This window comes from Sminthopsis crassicaudata, chromosome 6 (assembly GCF_048593235.1).
Source record: "Sminthopsis crassicaudata isolate SCR6 chromosome 6, ASM4859323v1, whole genome shotgun sequence".
Classification (NCBI taxonomy): domain Eukaryota; kingdom Metazoa; phylum Chordata; class Mammalia; order Dasyuromorphia; family Dasyuridae; genus Sminthopsis; species Sminthopsis crassicaudata.
In genome coordinates, this window is record NC_133622.1 from 152,213,024 (window position 1) to 152,239,800 (window position 26,777).

Sequence of the window (26,777 nt, forward strand, 5' to 3'; positions counted from 1 at the left end):
TTCATCTTTTGCATCTCTCATGTTGTAAAGGGCTAGAACTGAGAAAATGCACTTGGATAATGGAGCACGTGAGACTAATTGCCAATTAGACAATTCTCTATTAACATGTTTGAAGGTTGACCCTCCCCAACTATTCTGGGACAAAGAAGGGGAAGTGACGTGTGTGGGTAGAGTAGGAGGAGGAAATTGAGGCATTCTCCTGGTGGTGGAGAGAGAGGAAAGTGGTGTGGAGATTGCTAGATTTAATCCCCAAAAGTCCAAGAATAAAGATTTTTGGTGATCCTGACTCCTGCTGATTTCTGGGAAGACAGAGTTCCAGCATTATGTAACAGTGATTTCCATTCCCCTCGGCCTTTTCCTCCCCAATTTCCTGTTCTTCACATTTTGGCCTTCTCCTAAGACCATTCATTATGACAGAACAAAACCATTTAAAGACCTTCATTCATTTTAGTTTTTCTCTATGATCTTTTAGACTTCTGAATATTAAGATTTGAAAAGACATTTGTGTCTAATGCTCCTATTACCATTAAAGAAAAATTAATTTCCATATAATCCCTTTCAATTAAACAAATATAGATACAAATATTTCTTTTGAAGCTTGTATTTCCATTTCTAAATATCCAATTCTGGTCTTTTCATCAGGAATCCTTGGAAATCCTTTGTCCTGTTAAAGGCACATTTCCCTCTTCTTCTTACTTTTGTTCCTAAGGATTACATTCAATTGTGCCAAATAAATAACACTTTCAGAGTTAGCAGCAACCGTATAACCTCCATGACTCTCTAGTCATTTATTGACACATTTATCCCTTGTCTTCAAAAATGTAACATTCCAAGGTCTCCTCTCCTCTTTTGTGGGAGCTGCTAAATCTTGTATAATTCTTATTGTGACTACTTGGTTTTTGAACTCTTTGTTGGCTTTTTGTAGCATTTCTTTTGACCTAGGTGCTCTAGATTTCAGTTATGATATCTCTATAAGTTTTCATTTTAAGGTGTCTTTCTGGAAGTGACTAGATAGTATCTATTTTCACTCTGCTCTCTAATTATGGTTCTGGGTATATTTAATTGAAATAAGATATCCAGGTGTTTTTTCTGATCAGTTTTCAGAAGTTTGATAATTCTTTTGCAAATTTTAAAGCGATATATGTGGGCTTATAATTATTATTGTTGTTATTATTACTTCATCTTGACCTGTTTTCCTTTTTGGTATTGTATTTCTTAGATTTTTTTTCCTTTCTAATCTTTTTATTTTGCTTAAATATTTCTTGTTGTCCTATTATATTATTATTTCCTGTCTGGCCCATTTTAACATTTGGAGCCTGAGTTAGTTTTCCACCATATGTCGAAGGTGTCACTTTTCCTTATTACTCTTTCCTTCCCAGTTTTTCTATTCTGTATCTTTAGTTTAATTTCCTCCAAATACTCAACAGATTCTCTTGCTAGAGTATTACTATCCTCTTCAGGGTTTATTATCCTTTGGGTGTCTTTCAAATCAATCATTTTTTCTTATGGAATTTAGAGTTTTCCATAGTTTGCTCAAGGAGGTTTAGGGTTTAGTTTAGGGACTATTCAGACTGGACTTTTGCCTTTCTTCCACAACTGGGCTTAAGTTACTGATGATCCTTCTTGGTATACAGAAAGGCTGTGCTCTGTGTTAGGCTCAATATGTGTTTAGGTCATGTTCAAAATAGTTCTAAGCCAAATATTTTGGCCTTGTCCTGTTAAAGGCTCTCAAATGTGGCTCTCCCAAAGCCACAGCTTCAGGGAAGGGTGGACTTAGTTTGGGTATTGCTGAACTCAGGCAGGGAAAGTTGGAACTGCTTTCTTCTTCCCACCCAGTATGTCTCTTAATACAGGATCCTTGTAGGACTTTATGGATTTCTGGATTTGGTTGGAAATTGTAGAGGTGATCTTTTCTATCTCTTAGAAGAGTTTAAGCTATGATGGAGTATTTTAGAGTCTGAAATCCTCTGCATCCCAGCAAACTGCCACAATTCTCTTGGTATGCTAAGTGAAGTAATCAGTATGCTATACTTCACTTCCAAATTACCTTGTATTTGTTATGAATATACTTAGATACATGTTGTATGCCCAGATAAGAGTATATCAATCAATCAAGGATCCTTGATTGTAGATATTATTTCTCTTTTCTCTTTGCTTCCCTGGTGCATGATACATAGTGGTTAATCAATAAATACTGATTGATTGATTGAAATTTTAAGTATAGTATAAAATGCTGGATCCCATGATTTGGAACTCTAAATAGGAACTCAGGCTGTAAAACCCCACAGAATATTTTACTACACAGTGAACACAATGGAAAGAATATTGACTCTGGAGTAAAAGATTAAAATCCTGCCACTAATGCTTACCATGTGACCATAAATTACTAAAGATGACGGTATACCTAGTGAGGGCTGCACTAGATAGACTCAGAGGTCCCTTTAAAATTTACATAGCATGCACTCCAAATTAAATTTGGAATAAGATCCTGTAGAATCTAGATGAAAAAGATTTGCTTGTGATCATGTATAGTTTTCTCCTGTTCTCTGCTCCATCATCCTTTTCTGTTCAGCAAGACTAAATCACTTTCTACTTGCATTCCCTGGCCAAAATGGGTCCTCTTCCAACTTTCGCAATCTGGAGAACTTGTATGTTTACTCTAGATAGGGACTGTAGAGTTCCTCATATAGAACAAGACTGCAAGTTTCATTTATTAACAAACACTAAAACCTGCAAGCGTTTAAACTACAACATTAAAATAAACTAGGATGACTGATAATTATCTATCTCCTAATCCCACTGTTTAACTTTATGCTTCAGAATATGTGACACACACAAATTACCTTAATCCAGACAAAGAAGACCATTACAGCTGCCACATTATTAAACTGTATCTGCCAATATGCCAGAGGCTCCAAGTTGGGGAAAGTATTTTGATCTTCAAGGTATTTCAGCAGCAATTCCACATTGGATTTTCTGTAGATGTCAATTCCAATAGCTACAACTGACAGCTAGGAAAAGAAATGTGAGCACTGTTTACCAATTCCGTTGTCTTAAGATCATAAATTTAAAAAAAACCCATTGCTATCTTTTGTTTTTATATCAATTCATTTGCCAATATGTGGCTCTCCATGTCCTTGCTGAGAGTCATACCTTCCAACAATGAATAAAAAAAGAATATAGAGAAGGAAGAAAGTGATTTAGCTACCAATTGAGTTGGACAAATATGGAAACATTCTCCAATTATCATACTCCATTTCTGCAAAGAAGGGAAGGAGGTAGGTGCATTTGTTCTTCCTTCAAATGAGATATTTAAAAAGAACTTAGGACAATGCTTAACACATGGTAGGCACTTAATGCTTGTCCCTTTCTCTCCCTGCCTCCCCATTTTCTTTAGGGCCAAAATTATTCATTATAATTCATACTGTTACATGGCTATCACTCAAAATAAGGCTGAGATAAGGTTTAGTTAGAAAGCCAGATGAGTACTAATCCAAAGAATGTCTCTCTGTGTGTGTGTATGTGTGTGTGTGACATAAACCCTAAAGAATAAATATCTTCAAATGTTCTAAGAATTAAAAAAAAAATTCTAAGACCTCTTCCTAACAATCACATTGGCCAAAACTACAAGTTATTTGCATTTTTCTACTTTGGAAGTTGTATATTCTATGATCATTATAATATCATCTGCTTATTTTGAAGCCAATATGGATGTGTCTATATCTATTTGTCTATGTAAATATAGATATGTGAAAAGCGTGTGTCAACATGTTTAAGATCTGTGGTTTCATTATGAATGTCCACAATGTAGACCACAACCTCTACAATACAGTTGAATCAATCCAGTCTATGAGTTGCTGTAGCAAAGTTATTACCCAGGAGTCAATCTGGTAATAAGCTTCTCTGACTTATTCAAGCTGGCTCTGGAATATCATCATTAGTTGATTACGAAACTTAGAAAGACCCATTAGAGCTTAAACCATGCTGTCACAGGCTTCAAAAAGCTGATCCTCCACACAATGAAGAGGTTCAGGAAGGCTTAGTTTTGATTTTGTACTAAGACTTTATAAACTTAATTTAACTTTAAAAACTTAATAATTACCAGTGTGTGAACAATTTAAAGAAATTTCAAGTGGTAACACATTGCATGTAAGCAAGACACCTGTAAGAGTTTTCTATTTGGAGAAATGTATTATGGCCACTATTGTTTCTTAATCTCTTTCTCTCATAGAACTAAATCTGGGTAGGTAGATGAGATTCACAAGTTTTAGAACTTATAGAAAGAGAGATATTTAGCTCAAAAGAGATATTTAGGTTAATTACAGTTTTAAAAATTTATAAATTAAAAAATATATATATATACATACCAGATACATGTATATAATATAGATTCTATGTTTTAGGCTAAGAGCAGGGGTACAGAAACTTTCTTCTGCTAAGGGCCATTTGGATATTTATAACAATTTGCAGCCCATACAAAATCATCAACTTATAGAACTCAAACAGTGGGAAGTTGTTCTACCTAACTTTCGGATTATAATGACCTTTAATTATATTTATAATTTTTATTATATGTATAATTATAATTACCTTTCAGGTTGATTATGCAAATTATTTGGGAGGTCTTATACGGTCTATAGGCTAGTGGGATCTAGAGCCTGAAGACCTGCTACTCTACTACTTGGTCTTGGGCAAATTTTTTCACCCAAAATGGTTTCAGTTCATTTCTGAACTTTAAATCTATTATTCTATTAAATGTGGAGGCTCTTATATTCTCTACAAGAAGGTGCTAGAAAATCTTTTAATTGATATTTAAAAAGTGAAAAAAAAACCCACGAGTATGATTTATATAGCAACAAGAATTCTTATCGATACAATGACTAACTACAACTCCAAAGGACTAATGATGAAGCATATTATTATGTACTGAAGAGGGTGAATGGACCATGGCAGAGAAACAAGCATTCATTCTGGGCTTTGGAAATTGTGGATTTTGTTTTGCTTTATTATGTTAATTTCTGAAAAGGACTTTGCATTTTCTGTTTTTATGAAGAGGAAAAGAGATCATGATACTGTTGCCAAAGAAAACAAGAAAAGAGGGCTATTGAAAAAATTTAAATTAATAGAAAGGAACTGAAGGACATTCAGAGGGCAATAGACAAGCAGGAAGGTTATGGAAGAAAGTACATATTAAATTTATTTGTACTTTTTAAAAAGGAAACCAAACTGCATAATAGAACTTGTGATTTAAAATATAACGCTCTTTTTCTATTTTGCATATAAAACATGGTCCTCTTTTTTTTTCTTTATGAATTCTGTAAATTCCGAATTAAAAAATAAGTAAATAAGGTTTATGATTATCGTATCCAAACTTACCGCAATAATCATGATATCCAGACAGTTCCAGAAACTTCTGAAATAATGCAATTTGTGAATACGAATTTCCAAAACCTCTTCCACTATATAGTAAAGGATAAAGAAACAAAAGATGATCTCACAGGTCGCCAGAAAGAAATCAAATGTTGAGATGTAGTGAATCAGCTTCACGGGTTGAAACTGCCAAGATGTAATCACTCCACCAGTGGCTGGGAACTCAACCAATAATCTATGTTGCAATAAAAGAAAAAGTCATAAGTGAACATTTTTGAATGAAAATGGCAGCCTATTCTTATCCAGCATATATAGAAAGCATCATAAAAAGTAATGAACTAGATTTCACAAAACACACCCAAAACTGCCTTGTTCATTGCAAGGTCACCCTTGGAATAATACTAACATTGCAAGGTCACTCTTGGAATAATACTAACTTGCTTAATGAATATCTGGAATGCACTCTAGCTCCATAGAGGAACTTTTCAGAATCCCTAGTTTTTTTCAAGCTTAGCTCAAATACCACCTCCCACTCCCAATCCCTCCACCCATAGCAGTCTCCCTTCATAATTACTTCAAATTTATTCACATTTATATATTCTGGCCTCTTGGTATACACAAAGTTATTGAAAGAAAGAAACTGTTTAGTTTTTGTTTTTGTTTTTGTTTCTTCTCTGCCTCTTCTTCCTAGTGTCTGAAACTTATTAGTATTTAATAAAAACTTATTTCATTGACTTGTATCTTTAGGGGCTCAAAAAATATCTCATTATTTGCATGAAGAAAATTTAACTAATTGAGATACTAATGAAAAAATATTTTCTAGAAGTTGATTCTTAATTGCATTAATAGAATCATATGTTTAGATTTGGGAAAGTCTTTTGGAGAAGCATTAAGAAATGATAACTCCATCCATGGCAGTAGACTTTTGTTATCAATCTTCCCAAGCATGAGCTAGTAGAACATACACTTGGTGCAGAAGGATTTGTTTTTTCCTTTCACTGGAATTAAAATTACATAGAAAGATTGGCTTATAGATTGGCCAAACATTGGATCTAATTCCAAATCTGGCAGAACAATTATTAGCACACACAAACAAGCAATGACTGGAACAGTCACCTACCTAGCTATAAATGCCAAGAGTCATCTAATAGCACTGAATCCTTTAATTATCCATTCTGCAAGGACTCATTAAAAGGCTATTTTTGACACTTGTGTACTCAATGTTTCTGATGATGTAAATGAGAATTTGCTAAAGATCTTTCTGATCAGCTTCAAACTACACAAAGTTCATTGCACTAGTGATATGAATGGATGTTGAAGAAAAGAAATCTATTTCAGTAAGAGAAAAAGCAAATAATAAAATAAATATAAATAATAACATTATAAATAATAATAATAATAATAATAAATAAAATAATAAAATAAAAACCATGAACCTGGGATGTAGGTCAGTTTCTCTGGCTACATGCTAAGAGCTCTGAAGAATTTTCACATCTCAGGCTGCTAGGAAAGTTAAAGGCAGCTTCTTCTCTGATTAGCTCTTCCAAACAGTAAAGTTGTTCCTAAAATTAGCTCTTAAAACAACAGGTATAACTGTTCTCTGACCCATTGAAAGGCCTGGTCTTGACCAAAGCTACTGCAGTCAAGCAGGGTCTCTTATATGAGATGAATCATTATATGTACCATTATCTGAATTATGGGTCCCTCTCCCTTTCTTAATTCTTTTAATATTCACTGTCTGTAACACTAATTTAATAACTTAAGATATATGTTATTATTCATTTTCTAAATCCCTACAATGTGCTTGGTTAGATATAATGGCACATAATAAGATGAAGTCATTCTTTTCTTTCCTAATTAAGACTTCAGAGCAAGAATGATGTCTCATTCACTCAACACATATTGATGGCCTCATCTGTATAAGATGCTGTGTTCAGTATCCCTGTACTACAATTATAATATCAATATCTGTAATATCTCTACATATAATTTGAGTGGGGATTTTGATCATTAAACTTCTGATATAAATTAGTCTTATCTTACTTTTGTCAGTGAAAAATAATAGAAATAATAAATAAAATAATAGAAATAATAAATAAAATAAATAATAAAATAATGAAAATAATATAAAATTATTTAATGATGTAGAATCATTAAAAGCTAGAACCAAAACTGACCTAACAAGTCTCTTACTTTCAATGCTATTACTCTGTATCAAAACAGTTTTTCTCTGCATTTGGGACAGAGTTGGGATGGCAGTCTGGAATCTCTGCATTTGCTTTTCACTGATCCTCTATAGTCAGAACCATAATTTAACAGAGAAAAGAAGATGAGGCTTGGATTAAACTGAGACTAAAAAACATGGGGAAACTCTTCCACTCCTTTCATTTTTACCTTTTTTTCTTTTTAACATGATAACATTTTCAGGATGCGTGAGTATGGCGCCTCAATGGAATAGTGTGAATAGCTTCTGTGTATATATGTCCAGAAAAGACACACTCCTCATTTAGTTCCCTCACCTATCCCCTTACCTGGGACATTCTGATCTAGCATCTCTAAAGTGCTTTGAGATCCTGAGATGGCAGTGTCATCATTCATAATCAAAATATGGGAAGGAAAGTTCAAGGGTAGCTTTTATTTAAACACAGACAGTCAATAACAAAGAATACAGATGGAACTATTTGGCTGCTTTTGCCTTTCCTGTCTTCAAAGAAGCCACATACCACTTCCCATTTAGGCATATTCTAAACAGAATTCGGCAGTAATTACAATCAATTCTTTTTTTTTCTTTTCTAAGTAAGTATTATAAGATTTAACATGATATTATTTTTTTCCAAAAAAGATCTAAAAATGTTCAAATTTAGGGATGAAAAAAATTTAGTTGGGCACATCAAAGATGAATCTTACAAATGATGTTATTAAATTTTTAGCACAGTTCTTTGGGATTAGCAACTAAAAATAGCACTTCTGTATCATTCTATCTGGATGCCTGCTGAAGGTAATTGGAGATTATTGATTCCCTGAGTCCTACAATAATCCTGGGTTCATGGACTTTTCTAATCCCCATCTGGCTATCATTTCCTTCCCATGCAGCCTCAGTCTTGAGGAATTCCTTACAATTTTTAAGACAGCTGACAGAACTATCTGTTTATAGCCAATTAATATTTCCCCCCTCCAACTACATATGATTAAAATAACTTTGCAGACACATATGAACTCACATTTTTTCTATAATTTAACTGTTCTTTCAAATAATTAAATAGTTTTTTGAATTTTTGATGATGGATTACCTGGTTGTCAATCTACTGTTGTGTCTTTGAACAGAATAATCATAATACCTTAAAGATAATCTAGTCAATCCCTCATTTCACAAAAGAGCAAATAGAAAACTAGCAAAATTAAGTGATAAGCATTAGTATTAAAATGGACAGTGGGAAAGTCAGAGCATCTTTTCTTGCTTTTAATGAGAAGCACTATTCTTATCCAAAGTTGACCTGTCCTCTGAAATATAGAAGTTGCAAAATGCATTTAGTCTACCTTTAGTCTTTATTTAGCATGAGCTGTAACCTTTGTTGTTTACAGAATATTTACTACAATCCCCATCCTACCTGAGCTCATATGTTAAATGGGAAAGATGCCAGCAGAGGATGACAAACTTAGGGAAGGAAGTACAGACTAAAGGTCAGCGTCATGAGACATGTCTATGGCAAAGAGATGACATTCTCTTAAAGACAGCTGATAGAAAAACACATTTTCCCCCCAGGGTATTACACTAGATAAACATTCCTACTTTTAAGGTTCTAACATTTAATACTTTTAATCCACATAGCCAAAAAACATTCAGTATACCATGAAATCATTCTGTCTTTTCTTTATCAGTATCACAACCCATTCTTTGCTACACATTTTGAATATTATGACTCTTGTTTAATAAAATAAAGTACATTTTTTTACTTGTGAATATACTAAGAATATTATCATCACATACATCCATACACAAAACATAAGTAAACCAAGATTTACAATATGATCACAAAAATACATACCTGACTACACAAAAGAGATTAATGTTGGCATTGTATACTGAGAAGTCAATAAAAGTTGCTCTGGTCCCTCTGTCTAACCAGATGTTTTTCTTGAGACTAGCAATCTGTGCTGCAGTTTCCTCTCTGGTTCTTGACAAGTCCAGATAATAGCCTGCCCCACTGTACGTTGCAATCAATCCCCAGTGACTACTCCCATTTAAGTCTTTTTCACTTGTGTAAGTCCAACTAAGTAAAAAAACAAAATGAAAAAGCAACATCACAGTCAATACTTATTAGCAACTACAAAGACTGACAGAAAATATGTAATAAACCAAAGTCAGTGACAAGAGTACCCAGGAGAAAGCTCAAGCTCCACAGACAAGATCAGTATACTTAACAAAAATTGAGCATAAAGAATTAGCTCTCTCAAAGTTTTTCCATAAGTAGCCCATCATACAAAATTATGTAAAGATAACTTACTGATAAAATTTACAGTTCAGGAAATAGCCATCCTAATGTATAATCAATATAAGATACACTAAAAAAGGTAAACTCATTTTCTTCTTAGTTGATTTATGTAGAATACTCTTCATAATTATGTTCATTTAAAACTTGTGATTTATAATTCCCAATCCTGCACTACATTGTAATTATCACATGCTTTTCTCTTTGCATCATATGCACCATTTATTATAGCGCAATGACATTTTACTAGCTGTATGTACCACAGTTTACTTGTAATGGACTTCTATTGTGTTTCCATTTCTTAGTTATCACAAAAAGTTCTAGTGCAGATATTTTGGCATATGTGAAGACTTTCTTCATAACAAGGACAATCTTGAGGTATAAGTTCAATAATGGAGTCTCTAATTTACAGGGAATGGACATTTTGGTCCTCTGGTCTTCTCGAATAAGCTTTGACTTTTGGTGTACATATATAATATTAATTGTCTATGGTAGCTTTTAACAAAAATATAGTCTTCCTGTTTCTCTCTTTTATTAGCTTTATATTTGCTTTTGCTTTGTTTAAGAACATGATTATTGCCCTTGCTCTTTTTAAATTAAAAAGTATAATAGATTCTGCTCCAGCCTCCTATTTTAATTGTGTTCATCTTTTTGCTTCATGTGTGTTTTTTGTAAACAATATATTTTTATATTTTGGTTTCTAATCCATTTTTCTCTCTTCTATTTCAAGGGTGAGTTCATTTCAGTCATATTCATAATTATAATCGCTAATTGTGAATTTCCCTCCATCTTGTTGTCTTATAATTTTCCTTCCCTCTCCTCCGTTCCCTCTTTAAGAATTTGTTTTGCCAAAAGTATTTCCTAATCCCTTAACTTGTCCCCCTCTTATTCTCCTCTTTCTCTCTGGGGTCCCTGAAGTAGTGTGTGTGTGTGTGTGTGTGTGTGTGTGTGTGTGTGTGTGTGTGTGTGTGTGTGTGTGTATTCTTTCATCCTCTGACTAGTAGATATGAAATTCAAATGTTGCCAATCCCCCTACTCCTGACTTTTTCCTCATTATATAAACTTTCCCTTATCTACCCTATTTCTATGAGATAATTTTCTCCTTTTCCCTTTCACTTCCTCCTTTAGTATACTTTTCTTCCTCACCCATTTTATTCTTCTTTTAAGATAATCAAAACAAAACAGAATCCCTTCCAGGCACTCTCTCTATGACCTCCAATGCTGACAGAGCTATATGTATCATTTCTGCATATGAGAATGTAAAACATAATAATTTAACCTTATGATTTCTTGGTCAGGTTTACTTTTTAATGTTTCTCTTTATTTTTGTATATGTACACCAAATTTTGTATGCAGCTCTAGTCTTTTTATCAGGAAAGCTTGCAAATCCTCTGTTTCACTAAAACTCTATTCCCTCTCCCCACCATAGAAATGTTCGGTTTTGCTGGCTTAGTTGTTCTTAGTTGTAAGCCAACATCTTTTGCCATGTTGAATATCAAATTCCAAGGTTTTTCTCCTTTTATATTAATGGCTACTAAATTTTTGTGACATGACTATGGCTCTTTAATACTTGAATTCTTTCTTTCTGAATGCTTGCATTTTTTTCCCCTTTGACCTGAAAGCTCTAGATTTGGGATATGATATTCCTAGTCATTTTGAGGTTTCTTTCACAAGGTTATTTGTAGACTGCTACTTTGCCCTTTGGTCCTAAAAAAATTGAGCAGTTTTGTGATTTCTTCAAATATACTGTCTTTTGGTTCAGGTAATCCAATGATATTTAAATTATCTTTCCTCAAAATATTTTCCAATCAGATGTTTTTACCGCTCATTTTCTTCTGTTTTTTCCCCCGACTTTGGACTTTAAATATTTCTTTATTTTTCAAGCTTCAATGTGGTCAATTCTAATTTTCCGGAAGTTATTTTCCTGACAAAGTTTTGTCTCTTACTTCTAGCTGTTAATTCTCTTTTAATATATTTCCTCCATAGCTACCATTTCCTTTCATGTTTATTGGGTTTTATACTTATTTTTAGCTCTTTAAAAAATAATTTTAACTCTTCCAGAAATTCTTGCTGGGTTTGTGTCTAAGCTGCATTTTTCTTTGAGGCTCTGGTTCTAGATGTTTTAGAGAATTCTCTTCGAAGTCTGTGTTGTAAATTTCCATGTCACCATAATAGCTCTTTGGGGTGGGATTCTGTTTCTGCTTGCTAATTCTCTATGCCTGTTTCTTGTAATGTGAGTATAGGATTCTCTGTGAGTCTAGGGGGAATGGCTAGGCTAGCTTCTGTTCTTTTGTGTATTGCTGCTTTCACAGGCTGGGGACCTGCAAGTTCTCAGAGCTCGCAAATTAAAGTCATGCAGGGCTAAGCCCACTCACTATTCCTCTTGTTTGAGCTCAGCAAGTTCCTCACTCATGTTTAAGTCTATTGGTTTGTACTTGGTTGGGGACTTTAGCAGACTGCTAATGGATTCAGCCACTATTCATTCATTGAGAGATTTTGCAGGTTCAGAGGAACTCAACTACAAGTTGCCCTTTGGTCTGGGACTCCTGCCATGGTTATTTCACTGCAGGCTTCCTGGCTTTTACTAGGGGTACAAAGAAGTTCCTGCTCTGTTCTTGGAAGCATATTCTCACAGCTACTGTTTTCTTCAGTTTTTGTTCCTCGCTCAGTAGACCAGACCTGACACTGACCACTCTTTTCTACTATTTCTACTTTTGTGCAGATCCTCACTTTAGTCTAATCTGGAACTAAATTGTGAGTGACAGAGTTGCCAAATGACAACTACTCCTGCATTCAATGCTAGTTCAAAGATTCCCTTGGAACTTATCCTGTCGCATTCCTCAGTTTAAAATTTCTGTTCCTGGGCGCTATCATCCTCTTATTTGGCCAGACCATTTCTTCTTAATGTTTGTGGTCCCCTCTATCTCCCTTAGTCCCCCTAAGGCTATAAAAATGACTTACTCTGACTTTTCTTGGATTTCCCAATCAGAATTTTCTTGGGTTTTTGTTAAGTTTTAACACCTTTGTGGAGGAGGTTTCTTGGACGAACAATCTGTACTTCTTCCCATAATGGGAAGAATTCATCTCGTCTCTATCCCTACATGATATTATTTAAAAAGCTGCCACACAAAAGAGGAATTAGAATTCTCCTGTTTGGTCCAAAAGGGCAGCACTACCAGTGATGTAATAATGTATCAAAGCAAGAAAAGTTGAACTTAGCATAAATGCAATGGCAATAAGTGCAAATGCAATCCTATTATTAGAAGTTTTCAAGCATCAGTTGGATGACCACTTGTCTGTTATATTGTAGAGAGGATTCTTTGGTCATTCCATCCTATTTGGGAATTCTATGATTCGATGATTGAATGGGCAACATACAAATTAATCTTGTGAGTGGATGCATTCTGAAAAAAAAAAGTAAGGATTACAAGCACTGGAAAATTACTGACAACATTTTCTAGCTGCTGAAAGAATGTATGGAAATATAGAAGAAACAGGAGAGAAAGCACAAATGCCAGTGAGGAAAATGTACATACGCTGTTCCATGTCGGAGACCAAATGGAGCTCTTTCTTCATTGCTGACAGAATAGACATCATAGCATTCTTTAATCTCCTCTCTAAGGTCTGGGGGGATAGAGCAAGACCCATTTCTGACTTTTAGCTGACGGATTCGGGGCACACCCAAAAGGAGGTTCTCGTAGTAAATGAAACTCCGGTTTTCAGCTACTGTTCTGTTGCTATACCACATCTCCCAATAGAGGCCATCCAACAAGGAGCCCTCTGTGAACTGAAAGGAAAAGAAAAGTCTGATAAGCCAAAATAAGAGTAAATACATTTTCTGCTGCCAAAAATGTCCACATGGCTACCAGAGTACCTGAAGGTCCCCCTTCCTAATACAGAGTGCATTAGAGAGGCACTGAAATAAATCTATGGTAATAATGATTCTCCCATTATTTTTATTTCTGGCCAGTTTAGATCTGCCTCATGTTTCCTATTCTCATCCTAACCAGTTATGGTTCTGACAGTTTGTCTTAGGGGAATAATAACATAGATATGTTTGAGTCTCTTGGTTATGCAGGTGATTTTGTTATGGATATCAGTACTTTTCAAAGTGGGGCAGCTAAGTGGTTTAGTTAATAGGACAATGGACCTGGACACTGAGAAAAGTCCATACGATTCATTTCCTTTTTTTTTCCATTTCCTTTTTTTTTCCCCCCCCTGAGGCTGGGGTTAAGTGACTTGCCCAGGGTCACACAGCTAGGAAGTGTTAAGTGTCTGAGACTAGATTTGAACTCGGGTCCTCCTGAATTCAAGGCTGGTGCTCTATTCACTGCGCCACCTAGCTGCCCCCCGAAAAGTCCATATAATTAAAGCTATGGTTTTGCCAGTAGCAATGCATGGCTGTGAGAGTTGGACTATAAGTAAAATGAATACTTTCAAATTATGGTGCTGGAGAAGATTTTTGAAAGTCCCTTGGACAGCAAAGATATCACATTTGTCACTACTTAAAGAAAATAATTCAAACTATTCACAGGTCAAACACTGAAGCTGAAGATGAAATAATTTGTCCACATAATGAGAAGATGGAACTTAATGGACAAGACTCTGATATTGGGAAAGATTGAAGGCAAAAAGGAAAAGAGGATGGCAAGAGGATGAAATATACAGATACTATCATGGAAACAACAACATGAACTTGGACAAACTTTGAGAAACAGTATTTGAGAAATACATATCAACAGTGATTTCCTTACATACATTGGGATCACTCTTCCTAGTGCCAATACTCATGAATTTGTTCCTCATGCCCTTGTTAGGATTTGAATCTCAAAAGCTAGACTTCCATTAGTTCCCTTGCAATTCTCGACCTTTTATTCTTCCATATGAATTTTGTTGTTATTTTTTCTAGGTCATTAAAATAGTTTCTTGGGAGTCTGATTGGTATAGCACTAAATAAATAGATTAGTTTGGGGAGTATTGTCATCTTTATTATATTCGCTCGGCCTATCCAAGAGCACTGAATGTCTTTCCAATTATTTAAATCTGACTTTATTTTTGTGGCAAGTGTTTTGTAATTTTTCTCATATAATTCGTGACTATTCTTTGGTAGATGGATTCCCAAATACTTTATACTCTCAACATTTGTTTGGAATGGAATTTCTCTTTGTATCTCTTGCTGTTGCATTTTGTTGGTGATATATAAAAATGCTGAGGATTTATGTGGATTTATTTTGTATCCTGCCACTTTGCTAAAATTCTGAATTATTTCTGATAGCTTTTTAGCAGAGTCTTTGGGGTTCTCTAAGTATACCATCATGTCATCTGCAAAGAGTGATAGTTTGATTTCCTCATTTCCTACTCTAATTCCTTGAATCTCTTTCTCGGCTCTTATTGCCAAGGCTAGCGTTTCTAGTACTATATTGAATAGTAATGGTGATAGTGGGTAACCTTGTTTCACTCCTGATCTTACTGGGAAAGGTTGCAGTTTATTTCTATTGCATATTATGCTTACTGACGGTTGTAAATATATGCTCCTGATTATTCTAAGGAATAGTCCATTTATTCCTATACTCTCAAGCGTTTTTAGTAGGAATGGATGTTGGATTTTGTCAAATGAAAAGCTAGACTTCTAAAACTCATTCCTGAGTTTGAGAAAATATGCAATGGGTCATCCACCTAACTCTCCAAGACTCAACTCAGGCTAAATATTTCATTTCAAATACATATCTTTTCTTGACTCTTAAATTCTCTAGTTAAGGAGGTTTCATTTTTCCCAAGTCTTTGGACCAGCAACCATGGGTTTGAGCAGTCACTGACAGAATAGCAATAGAGGATTTGAACCTCCAACATATTTTCTCCTGGGATTATGAAATTGGATTTATGAGAGAGTTCTTGGGTTAATGGAAAACCCAGGCAAAATAAAAAAAAAAATTAATTTCTCTACAAGATCAACAATTCTGATCCCAAGTATTAACAGGGTGTTTGCTTATGGAAAAATAAACATTTTTATGACTTTGAAAAACAATCACAGATTCAAAAAATTTGTTTGAATTTCACATTCTTGTCTTATCTTTTTTCTATGCACCATAATCTTGTTAATTCAAAGTCTTATTTAAACATCTATGATAATTTTGACAAAGCTGAATTTAGCTTTATCTTTGAAAAATGTTTTTGTAAAAACTTTGTTAAACACATTTATCGAAAATAGTTTATAAGGCGAAGATTGGAAAATGCTTGAAGAGGAAAAAAACATTTTAATGCACCTAAAAACAAATATGCTCATTTCAGCAAAGCTTTTACTGTTACCCAGAAAACCTTGGTTTTCAACCTTTGTAGACTTTCTGGTGCATTTTGAATAGCAGTTATTCCAAAAAATTTTATACTAATAAAATCCTTAATTCCCTTCTGGACCTAAGCAAGTAACTGGTTTTTTATTGGGGTCAAGGTCATCCAATGAGACTTCATCTTGCCTGATCTTTACGTTACCAGACTTTCTCCTCATAGTTTTCCTATTGCTCCTCACAAGGAAACACTCCATATGATAAATAATATCTCAAAAAGAATAAAAAAAGAATCAACAAAATTAATAAATATACAAAAAGCCTAAAAACATGCACTGCATCAACCCACAGATCTTGCAAAGGGAAGGGAGCGATGGCAAGAGTATTTTCTCATTTCTCTTATTTGGAGACCATATTTATTTTTTGTAATTTTGCAATATTCATTTTTGTGATTGTTCTTTCCACTTATGTTGTTATGGTCATTGTATGTTTTATTTTCTTGCATCTATTTCACTATGTATTAAGTTATATAAATCTTTCCATATTTCTCTATTCATCGTGTTCAACATTTCTGACAACAATATTCCATTTCTTTCATGTAAAATTTATTAACCAATCCTCAATCAATGCTGATCTATTTTGTTTCTAATTCTTTGCTGTCACAAAAAGGCTGCTCTAAATATGTGGAGTTATACAGAAATTCTTATCAATGACCTCTTGGGGATATAAACCTGAATCTCTGAATTTGGACATTTTAGTCATTCTATTTGCAAACTGCTTTCCAAAATGGCTGTACTGATTCACAACTCCACAAACAATGCATTAAGGTACCTATCTTTTCACAGACCCTCCAACGTTTACAGTTTCTATCTTTGTCATTGTTAATTTTCTGGATATAGAGTAAAACTTCTGGGTTATTCTGATTTGATATTAATGATTTTGAGCATTCTTTCATGTGTTGCAAATACTACTCTGAAATTCTTCTTTTGAGAACTATTTGTTCATATCATCTGACTACTTATTTATTGAGGGTGTGGTTATTACTCCTAATTGTTTGTTATTTATGTTATTTGTTTATATATCAAGGATATCAAACTTTTATTAGAGACATTTTAGAAAAAAAAAATTTTTTCTCATTTGCCTACTTCCCTTCTCATCCAAGATGAATTCATTTTGCCTATGGAGAAGACTTTTGGTTTCAAGTAACCAAAGTTACTTATTTTATCTATCTCTTTTTTGATTAAGAATATATGTAGAACACATAGCTATGAGAGGTATATGTTTCTTTTCTAATTTTTTAAATATTATGATCTTTAAAATAAAGGTCTCATATGTATTAGAATGTATTTTGGAATATAATGTAATATGTTGATCTAAGTTTAATATCTACTAGATTACTTTTCAATTTTCCCAGCAGTTTTTAATCAATTTGTCTATTTAATCAAAATGTCTTTCAGAATCAGACAGATTGCTGTTCTTAGACTGAGAATGTGAGAAGTCCCTGAGGCAGACTCCTAAGCCAGAAGATTTAGGATTACAGACTTATTGTTAGAACAGAAGTCCCCCTAAAATCATATTATATCACTTGCACTTGAGTCAGGATGTTAATTAACTATAAAGGTAAAATACTTTTTCAAAGATAACAGTATCTAGTCCTAATGATTATATCAACTGTTAGGTTCTCATCTTTCATTACAGAAACTACCATTCCCAACACCAAGATGTTCTTCAATGGGACTTTCTCTCACCACTGGCCTGACATTTCTCCTTTTCTCTCTTTTATTTCAAGCCTTTCTTTTGTGACCTCACTTTCTCTTCTCAGCCTTCTTTTACTAAAAGACAAAAATTATTTTCCTTCACTGTTTACACTGACTTGATGAGGGCATGTTACACATTTCATTGTATTTATATCATCCTCTTTCTTCTTTTATATATTCTCCCATTCTGCAATTAAATCTCTGAAAAAATATTGATTCACTTGCACATGATGTACTATGAAGTATAGTCCAGGGTATTATAAGCCTTATCATGGGTTCTTTTATTTGTTATGCTTTTATCCAAGTTTCTTTTTGTACTTTTATAAGAAAATCTTTTTATGTGTTGGTTGTACATTTCTAAATGTCATGGTGTTTTTCTCTTTCTAGGTTTCCTTACCATTTTTTCCTGGTATAATTTATTTCATTACTTATTCATTCCTCAACTGTCATACTTATTTGTCTGTCTGGTGTTTCTGTTAAAGGGATAGGGGGAATACCAAAAAAAAACACCCAAAAACAAAAACAAATGTTCATATATGATTTCTTCATAGAAATGCTTTCAATATCTACTTTATTCAATGTCCCCCTTCTTATTAACAACTTAATAAAAGTTTGCAGAGTATACTATCTTAGAATGTAAAGCTCCTTTTTTCTTCAGAACACTATTCCATTTCCTTCTGAAGTTTACAGTGGGTGTTAACTTTAGCCAGTGGGTGTTTTGTAGTTTACAGTATAAGGTTGTTTCTTTTGTTTTTGTTTTTCCTTGGAGAAAATCTGGTATTCTTTTGATAAACACTGTGTGTGTGTGTGTGTGTGTGTGTGTGTGTGTGTGTGTGTGTGTTCCTAAGTTCTAAGTAGTTTTTCTTGTACAATTTCCTACATTAAGGAATTCAAGTTTTTTTGATATTTCATATCTTCTGGTAGACTTATAATCTTAATTTGTATCTTCAAGATCAATATGTTTTACTTGCATAGAGATTATATATTATTTTACTTCAATATTATCTTCATTTCTCTATATTTGTATCTCCAATCATTTGTGCTCTCTTTTGCTTATATCTGTGATTTGCTATGATGGATTAATTTTATTTCATTCTGCCAATAATTTCTGCTATGAAGGTTAGAAATTCTGTTTATGAAAGCATGAAAGAAATTTTTTCTTGAAACTTTCAGAATCTTGAACATTCTGCTGTGTCGCTCTCTTAGGAATCCCCAGACTCTTTTGCTTTATCAGGTGTTAGTTTAATTTCCTTTGTCTTGAAACACTGAATCAGACATGTGCAGACTCCTTTAAATGTTCTGATAATCCTCTTTCTCATTGTTATTATCTTTCCTGGTGATTTTTCTGCTTGTGTTCAAAATTAACTGAGTTTTCTTCTAAGATCATTAGCAAATTTTCTTTCCCCCCCTTTATATCTCCTTATAATTCAATTTCTTTTTTTTCTTTCTTTTTTTAAGCAAAGTTTTACTTTTATTTTATTTTTTATTAGTTTTATAATTATAAATTTTTGACAGTATATATGCATGAGTAATTTTTTATAACATTAACCCTTGTATTCATTTTTCCAAATTTTCCCCTCCCTCCCTCCCTCTACTCCCTCTCCCTAGATCACAGGGCAATCCCATACATATTAATTGTGTTATAGTATAACCTAGATACAATATATGTGTGTAAATTTAATTTTCTTGTTGCACGTTAAGTATTGGATTCTGAAGGTATAAGTAACCTGGGTAGATAGACAGTAGTGCTAATATTTTACATTCAATTCCCAGTGTTCCTTCTCTGAGTGTAGTTGTTTCTGTCCATCATTGATCAGCTGGAAGTGAGTTGGATCTTCTTTATGTTGAAGATGTCCACTTCCATCAGAATACATCCTCATACAGTATTGTTGTTGAAGTGTACAGTGATCTTCTGGTTCTGCTCATTTCACTCAGCATCAGTTGATTTAAGTCTCTCCAGGCCTCTCTATATTCCTCCTGCTGGTCATTTCTTACCGAGCAATAATATTCCATAACATTCATATACCATAATTTACCCAACCATTCTCCAACTGATGGACATCCATTCATCTTCCAGTTTCTAGCCACTACAAAAAGAGCTGCCACAAACATTTTGGCACATACAGGCCCCTTTCCCTTCTTTAGTATTTCTTTGGGATATAAGCCCAGTAGTAGTATGGCTGGGTCAAAGGGTATCCACAGTTTGATAACTTTTTGGGGATAGTTCCAGAATGGCTGGATTCTTTCACAACTCCACCAGCAATGTATTAGTGTCCCAGTTTTCCCACATCCCCTCCAACATTCATCATTATTTGTTCCTGTCATCTTAGCCAATCTGTGTGTAGTGGTATCTCAGAGTTGTCTTAATTTGCATTTCTCTGATCAGTAGTGATTTGAAACACTCTTTCATATGAGTGGATATAGTTTCAATTTCATCATCTGAGAATTGTCTGTTCATATCCTTTGACCATTTATCAATTGGAGAATGGTTCGGTTCCTTATAAATTAGGGTCAGTTCTCTATATATTTTGGAAATGAGACCTTTGTCAGAACCTTTACTTTTAAAAATATTTTCCCAATTTGTTACTTCCCTTCTAATCTTGTTTGCATTAGTATTGTTTGTACAGAAACTTTTTAGTTTGATGTAATCAAAATCTTCTATTTTGTGATCAATAATGATCTCTAATTCTCCTCTGGTCATAAATTTCTTCCTCCTCCACAGGTCTGAGAGGTAGACTATCCTCTGTTCCTCTAATCTATTTATTATCTCATTCTTTATGCCTAAATCATGGACCCATTTTGATCTTATCTTGGTATGTGGTGTTAAGTGTGGATCCATATCTAATTTCTGCCATACTAATTTCCAGTTTTCCCAACAGTTTTTTTCAAATAATGAATTTTTATCCCTAATGTTGGTATCTTTGGGTTTATCAAACACTAGATTGCTATAGTTGTACCCTTTTTTGTTCTTTGTACCTAATCTGTTCCACTGATCGACCACTCTATTTCTTAGCCAATACCAAATGGTTTGGGTTACTGCTGCTATATAATTTAGCTTTAGATCAGGTATACCTAGACCACCTTCATCTGACTTTTTTTTTTTCATTACTTCCCTTGAAATTCTCGACCTTTTATTCTTCCATATGAACTTTGTTGTTATTTTTTCTAGGTCACTAAAATAGTTTCTTGGGAGTCTGATTGGTATAGCACTAAGTAAATAGATTAGTTTGGGGAGTATTGTCATCTTTATTATATTCGCTCGGCCTATCCAAGAGCACTCAATTTCTTATTCCTTTTCCTTTAGTGGAGATTCCAGCTAAGGTTGGCCCTTAAAACTATCTTAGCCTCCTTCCAAGTTGGGGAAATCCCTTTTTACTAGCCTTAATTCCTGCTCCACATGAGTTCTATGGGTTCAGAACTGGCTCCTGATACATGCCTCCTTTCCTTCAGGCTTGATGCAGCCTCCAAATACCCAATGGTATACCCATTGTCCCTGTTCTCTCTGAACTCTGCTTTCCCAGCAGATTTCTGCTTTACTATACCTCTTCAGCCAAGTTAGTGATAAGGGGCAGAATAGAGATCTGTTGCTTTCATGGAGTGTGATGTTTCATGGAGTGATGATGATGCTCCAGAATCATGGGATATGAGTATGAATGTTAGAGCAATGACAAACAATACAGTATTAGGAAAGGAATTTGAGTGAATTGAAGAGGCTACTATAGTAAAAGGCTGGGGTAATTAATTACAAGAGGAAAAAGTGACCCTTAGACAAGTTTCTCCAGAAAGTAAGTGAAGGGTAAAGTTATAAAGGCAATTTAGATAAAGGAGTTTAGTTTGTAAAAGAATGTAGTTAACCTAAGTCAGCTTGACTATGTCTTAGAATTAAAACCAATTTACAATTTTAGATCTCATTAAGCTGTTATGGGCCAGAACTCTGAACTTGAAACAAGGATTCTTACAAGGTACTAAGTGGAATTGATGAGATAATGGTTATCTAGTTTAGCATGATGCTTAATAGTTCTCTAAGTTCAGTATGATTGATTTAATCTTAAAACAAATAATGGTTTCCTAGTGATATCCTAGTGATATAATGATTAGTTTATACTCAGTGTAGAACATATAAGCTAGGCGACTCAGCCAGGTTCATTCAGGAGAGAGCTAGAGAAGACAAGCAAACTGGAGGTGGAAGCACAACTCCTCGGACTCAGATTCATTCATCCCATCTCACACCACCTTGGTGGTAGGCTCTTTTTCCTTCATTTTCTCCACTGAAACCAAACCTCTGGAAAGCCTTTAAGAAAATTAACTGGGCCCCAGAAAAGGAGACAAGATTTTGAAAGAGATAATAAAGGATTTGGACTTCAACCCCTGACTATTCTTGTGGTGATTACTGAACTAAAATGAAGGCTGCTCCAGAGACCCCAAGAAAATCGAACAGAGAACATTACATTTTGGCACCTAAACATGAGACCAAGGACCTACATTTGTGACCCAGAAGTTAGAGTGAGTACAAGAAGGAAACTTTGTAAAGAGCTAAACCAGTGCTTCAGCTAAAATGGGACAGATGTTTAGAAAGGAGCCTTCTTTTCCACTTCAAGGAAAATGTGTAGACAGCATTGTCAGACTTATAAAAATCCAAGGTTTGATTGTAACTTAGGAGCAGATCATTGAACTTTTAGAAACATAACAGTACACATCTCCTTGGTTCTCTAAGGAAAAAGAATTAGATCCTGATGAGTGGAAATTATTAAGGAGAACAACTATGTGAATACTACAATGATAATGGATCTGACTCAATTTCTAAAGAAACATTTTATACATATAACTTAATACAACTGGTTTTAAGAAATTATATAAGTATTAAGAGTAAGAAAAAAGAAGAAAAAGTAGGAGGGGCGATACAGACAAACTAGGTGAAAAGTATGAAGAATTAGGTAAGAATTGAGTTAAGTATAATTCTGATGAAATTAAGGAGTGTAGTGTTTCACAGCAGGAACTATTAAGGCATTCTCCAACCCCTGACCTACCCCCCCTCAATTAAGGGGAGGAGGGAGAATGAGGGAGCAGGGGCAGTGACACAATCAGCACCACCTATGGAGCAGCCTATGACAAGATTACAAAAGGCATTCGTTAAAGCTAAAAAAGAACAGGATATATCTGATTTAAAAATAAATGCATACCCTGTGATTGAAGAATTTGATTCTTCAGGTCAAGCCAGGAGAAGATACACTCCTTTTGATCTGGAAAAAATTAAGGATTTGAAAAAGGGTTGCACTCTAAATTTATGGGGCAACATCATCTTATGTTAAGATGTTACTAGAGAATTTGGCTTATGAAATCTTAACTTGTTGTGGCTTTAGGAGTATAGTGAACTCTGCAGGATACAAGCCCAAGATACAAGCCCAAAGCAATAAGCAAACTGAAGTTAATATATGAATCACCTTTGACCAACTAGAAGGTAAAGGCCAGTATGCAGACAATTCAGCACAGATTAATTACCCTTTGATAGCATATGAGAAAATTGCTGCTGCTATAAAAGCTTGGGGTTCCCTCCCAAGAAAAGATCAAGGAAACCTTCACAAAAATAGAGCAAGGTCCCAAATGAACCCTTTGTAGATTTTGTGGGACATCTGCAAACAGCTGTCATATGAATGATTGGAGAAAATGCTGCAACAACAATAATGATCAGACAACTGGCTAAGGAAAATGCCAATGAGGTTTAGAGAAGAATTATATGGGGACTACACAAAAATGCTCCGTTGAAGATCATAAAACACTGTGCCACAGTGGGCACAAATGCTTATGATACCCAGACTATGATGAACATGAGAAGACAGGGTCCCTCTTGGCAAGGGACTTCCAGAGAGATTTATCTATGCTTTCAATGTGGAAAAATAGGACATCTGAGAGCTCAATGTAGGCAAAGAGATAGAGTGAGAGGACAGAGTGAGAGAATATGACCCAAAACCCTATATCCAAAATGCAACTGAGGTTTCCATTGGGCCTTAGAATATAGATTAACCCAGGGAAATGAGAGGAGGGGCCCAGCTCCAAGACCTCAAACAAAAAACAGGTGGGGCATGATGGCAGCCCAGGTTACACCCAGAGAGTCTTTAGAAGTTCAGGACTCTGATATGATCAATCAGCAGAGAAGCAATTAGATGGGAGAAAGGGATTACAATTGGGAAGAATACAGGCTTTTTAACCTGACAGAAGGGCAGTGTCCAGTGCAAGCAGCTCCAATGTAATTGCCATGTGATGAGGAGAAATCCCAAAAGTGGTAAATGGAAGGGACTAGATAGGTTAATTGCTTGGGGGAAAGGGTTTGCTTGTATCTCCACAGATAGAGAAGGAATCAGATGAGTGCCAACAAGCACATGGAGAGAGACAGAAAAAGAGAAAAACCTCAAAACAAAGGATAAGACCTAAAAAACATCTGATACTGAAAGAGTATGGCTGATAATGAGAGTGTTACAGAACTTTAAAACCTGCAGGAATCATTGGATTTCCTGAGATGAAATTATTGGTAAGATTGTTGTAGAACTTCAAAACCAGCAGAAATCATTGGATTCCCTGAGATATGATAAGACTATTGCAGGACTTCAAAATCTGCAGGAATTACTGGATTCCTAGCACATGAAATAATGGACAATAGATTGGTTTTGGACTATTTCTAGGATTTATGGACATGTATAATTCCTCATGTTGATTCATGTTATTTATTACTTCATTACTAGCTTGTGTTACTATGTGTTTGTGGTAATGACTCCCATGTTGATGGATTTATGTATACCTATTTCAAGTGAGACCCTTCAGAAACCCGCTAATTTGGTTTCATTCCCCATTTCCTTTGGTGTTTTCATCTCCTTTCCTGAGATGTCAGGGAGGGTGTGACCACCTCCTTTTATGGTGTTTTCAACCCTTTTTTGAGGAGTCAGGGAAGGTGTGATCACTTCCTTTTTGGGGTTCTCACTTCCTTGAGAAATCAGGGAGAGTGATGTTCTAAAACAAAAGAAAGCAGGAGATGTTATGGGCCAGAACTCTGAACTTGAAACAAGGATTCTTACAAGGTACTAAGTGGAATTGATGAGACAGTGTTTATCTAGTTTAGCATGGTGCTTAATAGTTCTCTAAGTGCAGTATGATTGATTTAATCTTACAACAAATAATGGTTTCCTAGTGATATCCTAGTGATATAATGATTGGTTTATACTCAGTGTAGAACATATAAGCTAGGCGACTCAGCCAGGTTCATTCAGAAGAGAGCTAGAGAAGGCAAGCAAACTAGAGGCTGAAGCATAAGCCCTTGGGCTCAGATTCATTCATCCTATCTTACACTACCTTGGTGGTAGGCTCTCTTCGTTCATTTTCTCCACTGAAACCAAGACTCTGGAAGGCCTTTAAAAAAGCTAACTGGGCCCCAGGAAAGGAGACAAGATTTTGAAAGAGATAATAAAGGATTTGGACTTTACTACCTTGCTACTCTTATGGTGATTACTGAACTGAAAAGAAGGCTGCTCCAGAGACCCCAAGAAAACCGAACAGAGAATATTGCATTTAGCTTCTTGGTGTCTTTAGCCACTAGAGACCACTGCAATGAGTTCATCTTTTGTGCACAGCTCTGATATTTGACAGAATATTGAGAAACTACTTAGACTTCCAGCTTCTTCTATAACTTCTCTTTAACCATATTTTTTTAACTTCAGATTTATTTCATATTTTTGCCCATCATCTCTTCCTGACTTCAGTTAACAGAGATTACTAATTTCATTAAAAAATGGTAACCCTAAACATTTTTATATCCAAAGGATCTGATAAAGGCCTCATTTCTAAAATATATAGAGAATTGACTCAAATTTAAAATAGTTCCATTCTGCAATTGATAAATGGTCAAAGGATATGAATAGACAATTTTCAGATGAAGAAATTGAAACTATTTGTAGCTACATGGAAAGGTGCTCCAAATCACTATTGATCAGAGAAATGCAAATTAAGACAACTCTGAGATACCACTACACACCTGTCAGATTTGCTAAGGTGACAGAAAAAGATAATGATGAATGTTGGAGGGGATGTGGGAAAACTGGTGCACTGATACATCGTTGGTGGAGTTGTGAATGAATCCAAGCATTCTGGAGAGCAATTTAGAACTATACTCAAAAAGTTGTCAAACTGTGCATACCCTTTGATCCAGCAGTGTTATATCCCAAAGAGATCTTAAAGGAAGACATACAAGTGGCAAAACTATTTGTGGTAGCCCTTTTTGTAGTGGCAAGAAACCGGAAACTAAGTGGTTGCCCCTCAATTGGATGGGTGAATAAATTATGGCATATGAATGCTTTGGAATACTATTGTTTTGTAAGAAAAGACTTGGTCTTCACTGTACTTAAAGTACAGCGAAACCCCTGGGGCCTGAAAGGAAAAACTGCTATTTCACCATAGCCTGTATGACTTAACTCACCTGCCCTTAAGGACAACACAAGACATTTTCTTGACCCTATGCAAAAACCCCAATAGTGCCACTTCAACATTTATTTATTATTTTTTTTTTTTGCTAAAGTTAAGTGACTTGCCCAGGGTCACACAGCTAGGAAGTGTCAAGTGTCCAGGACTATATTTGAATTCAGGTCCTCCTGACTTCAGGGCTGATGCTCTATCCACAGTGCCACCTACCTGCCCCTCCCCCAATATCTTAATCTAACTCTATAAAGTACAGTGAAACTCCTGGGGCCAGAAAGGAAAAATTCCTATTTCACCATAGCTTACATGCCTTAACCCACCTGCCCTCAAGGACAACCCGAGACTTGACCCCATTCAAAAACCCTGATAGGTCTCACCCCCTCATGCACAACAGATAAGCACAAATTTAGCAGACCCTT

General features: G+C 34.9%; 1 protein-coding gene across 1 annotated transcript in view; it reads right to left on the bottom strand.

The window, feature by feature from the left end:
• Positions 1-26,777, bottom strand: part of PKD2 (polycystin 2, transient receptor potential cation channel) — a 72,379-nt gene that overhangs the window by 12,285 nt on the left and 33,317 nt on the right. Inside the window, 4 exon segments of the mRNA XM_074275406.1 lie at positions 2,844-3,011; positions 5,377-5,605; positions 9,417-9,641; positions 13,397-13,647. Of these exon segments, the coding sequence (XP_074131507.1) occupies positions 2,844-3,011; positions 5,377-5,605; positions 9,417-9,641; positions 13,397-13,647 (873 nt within the window).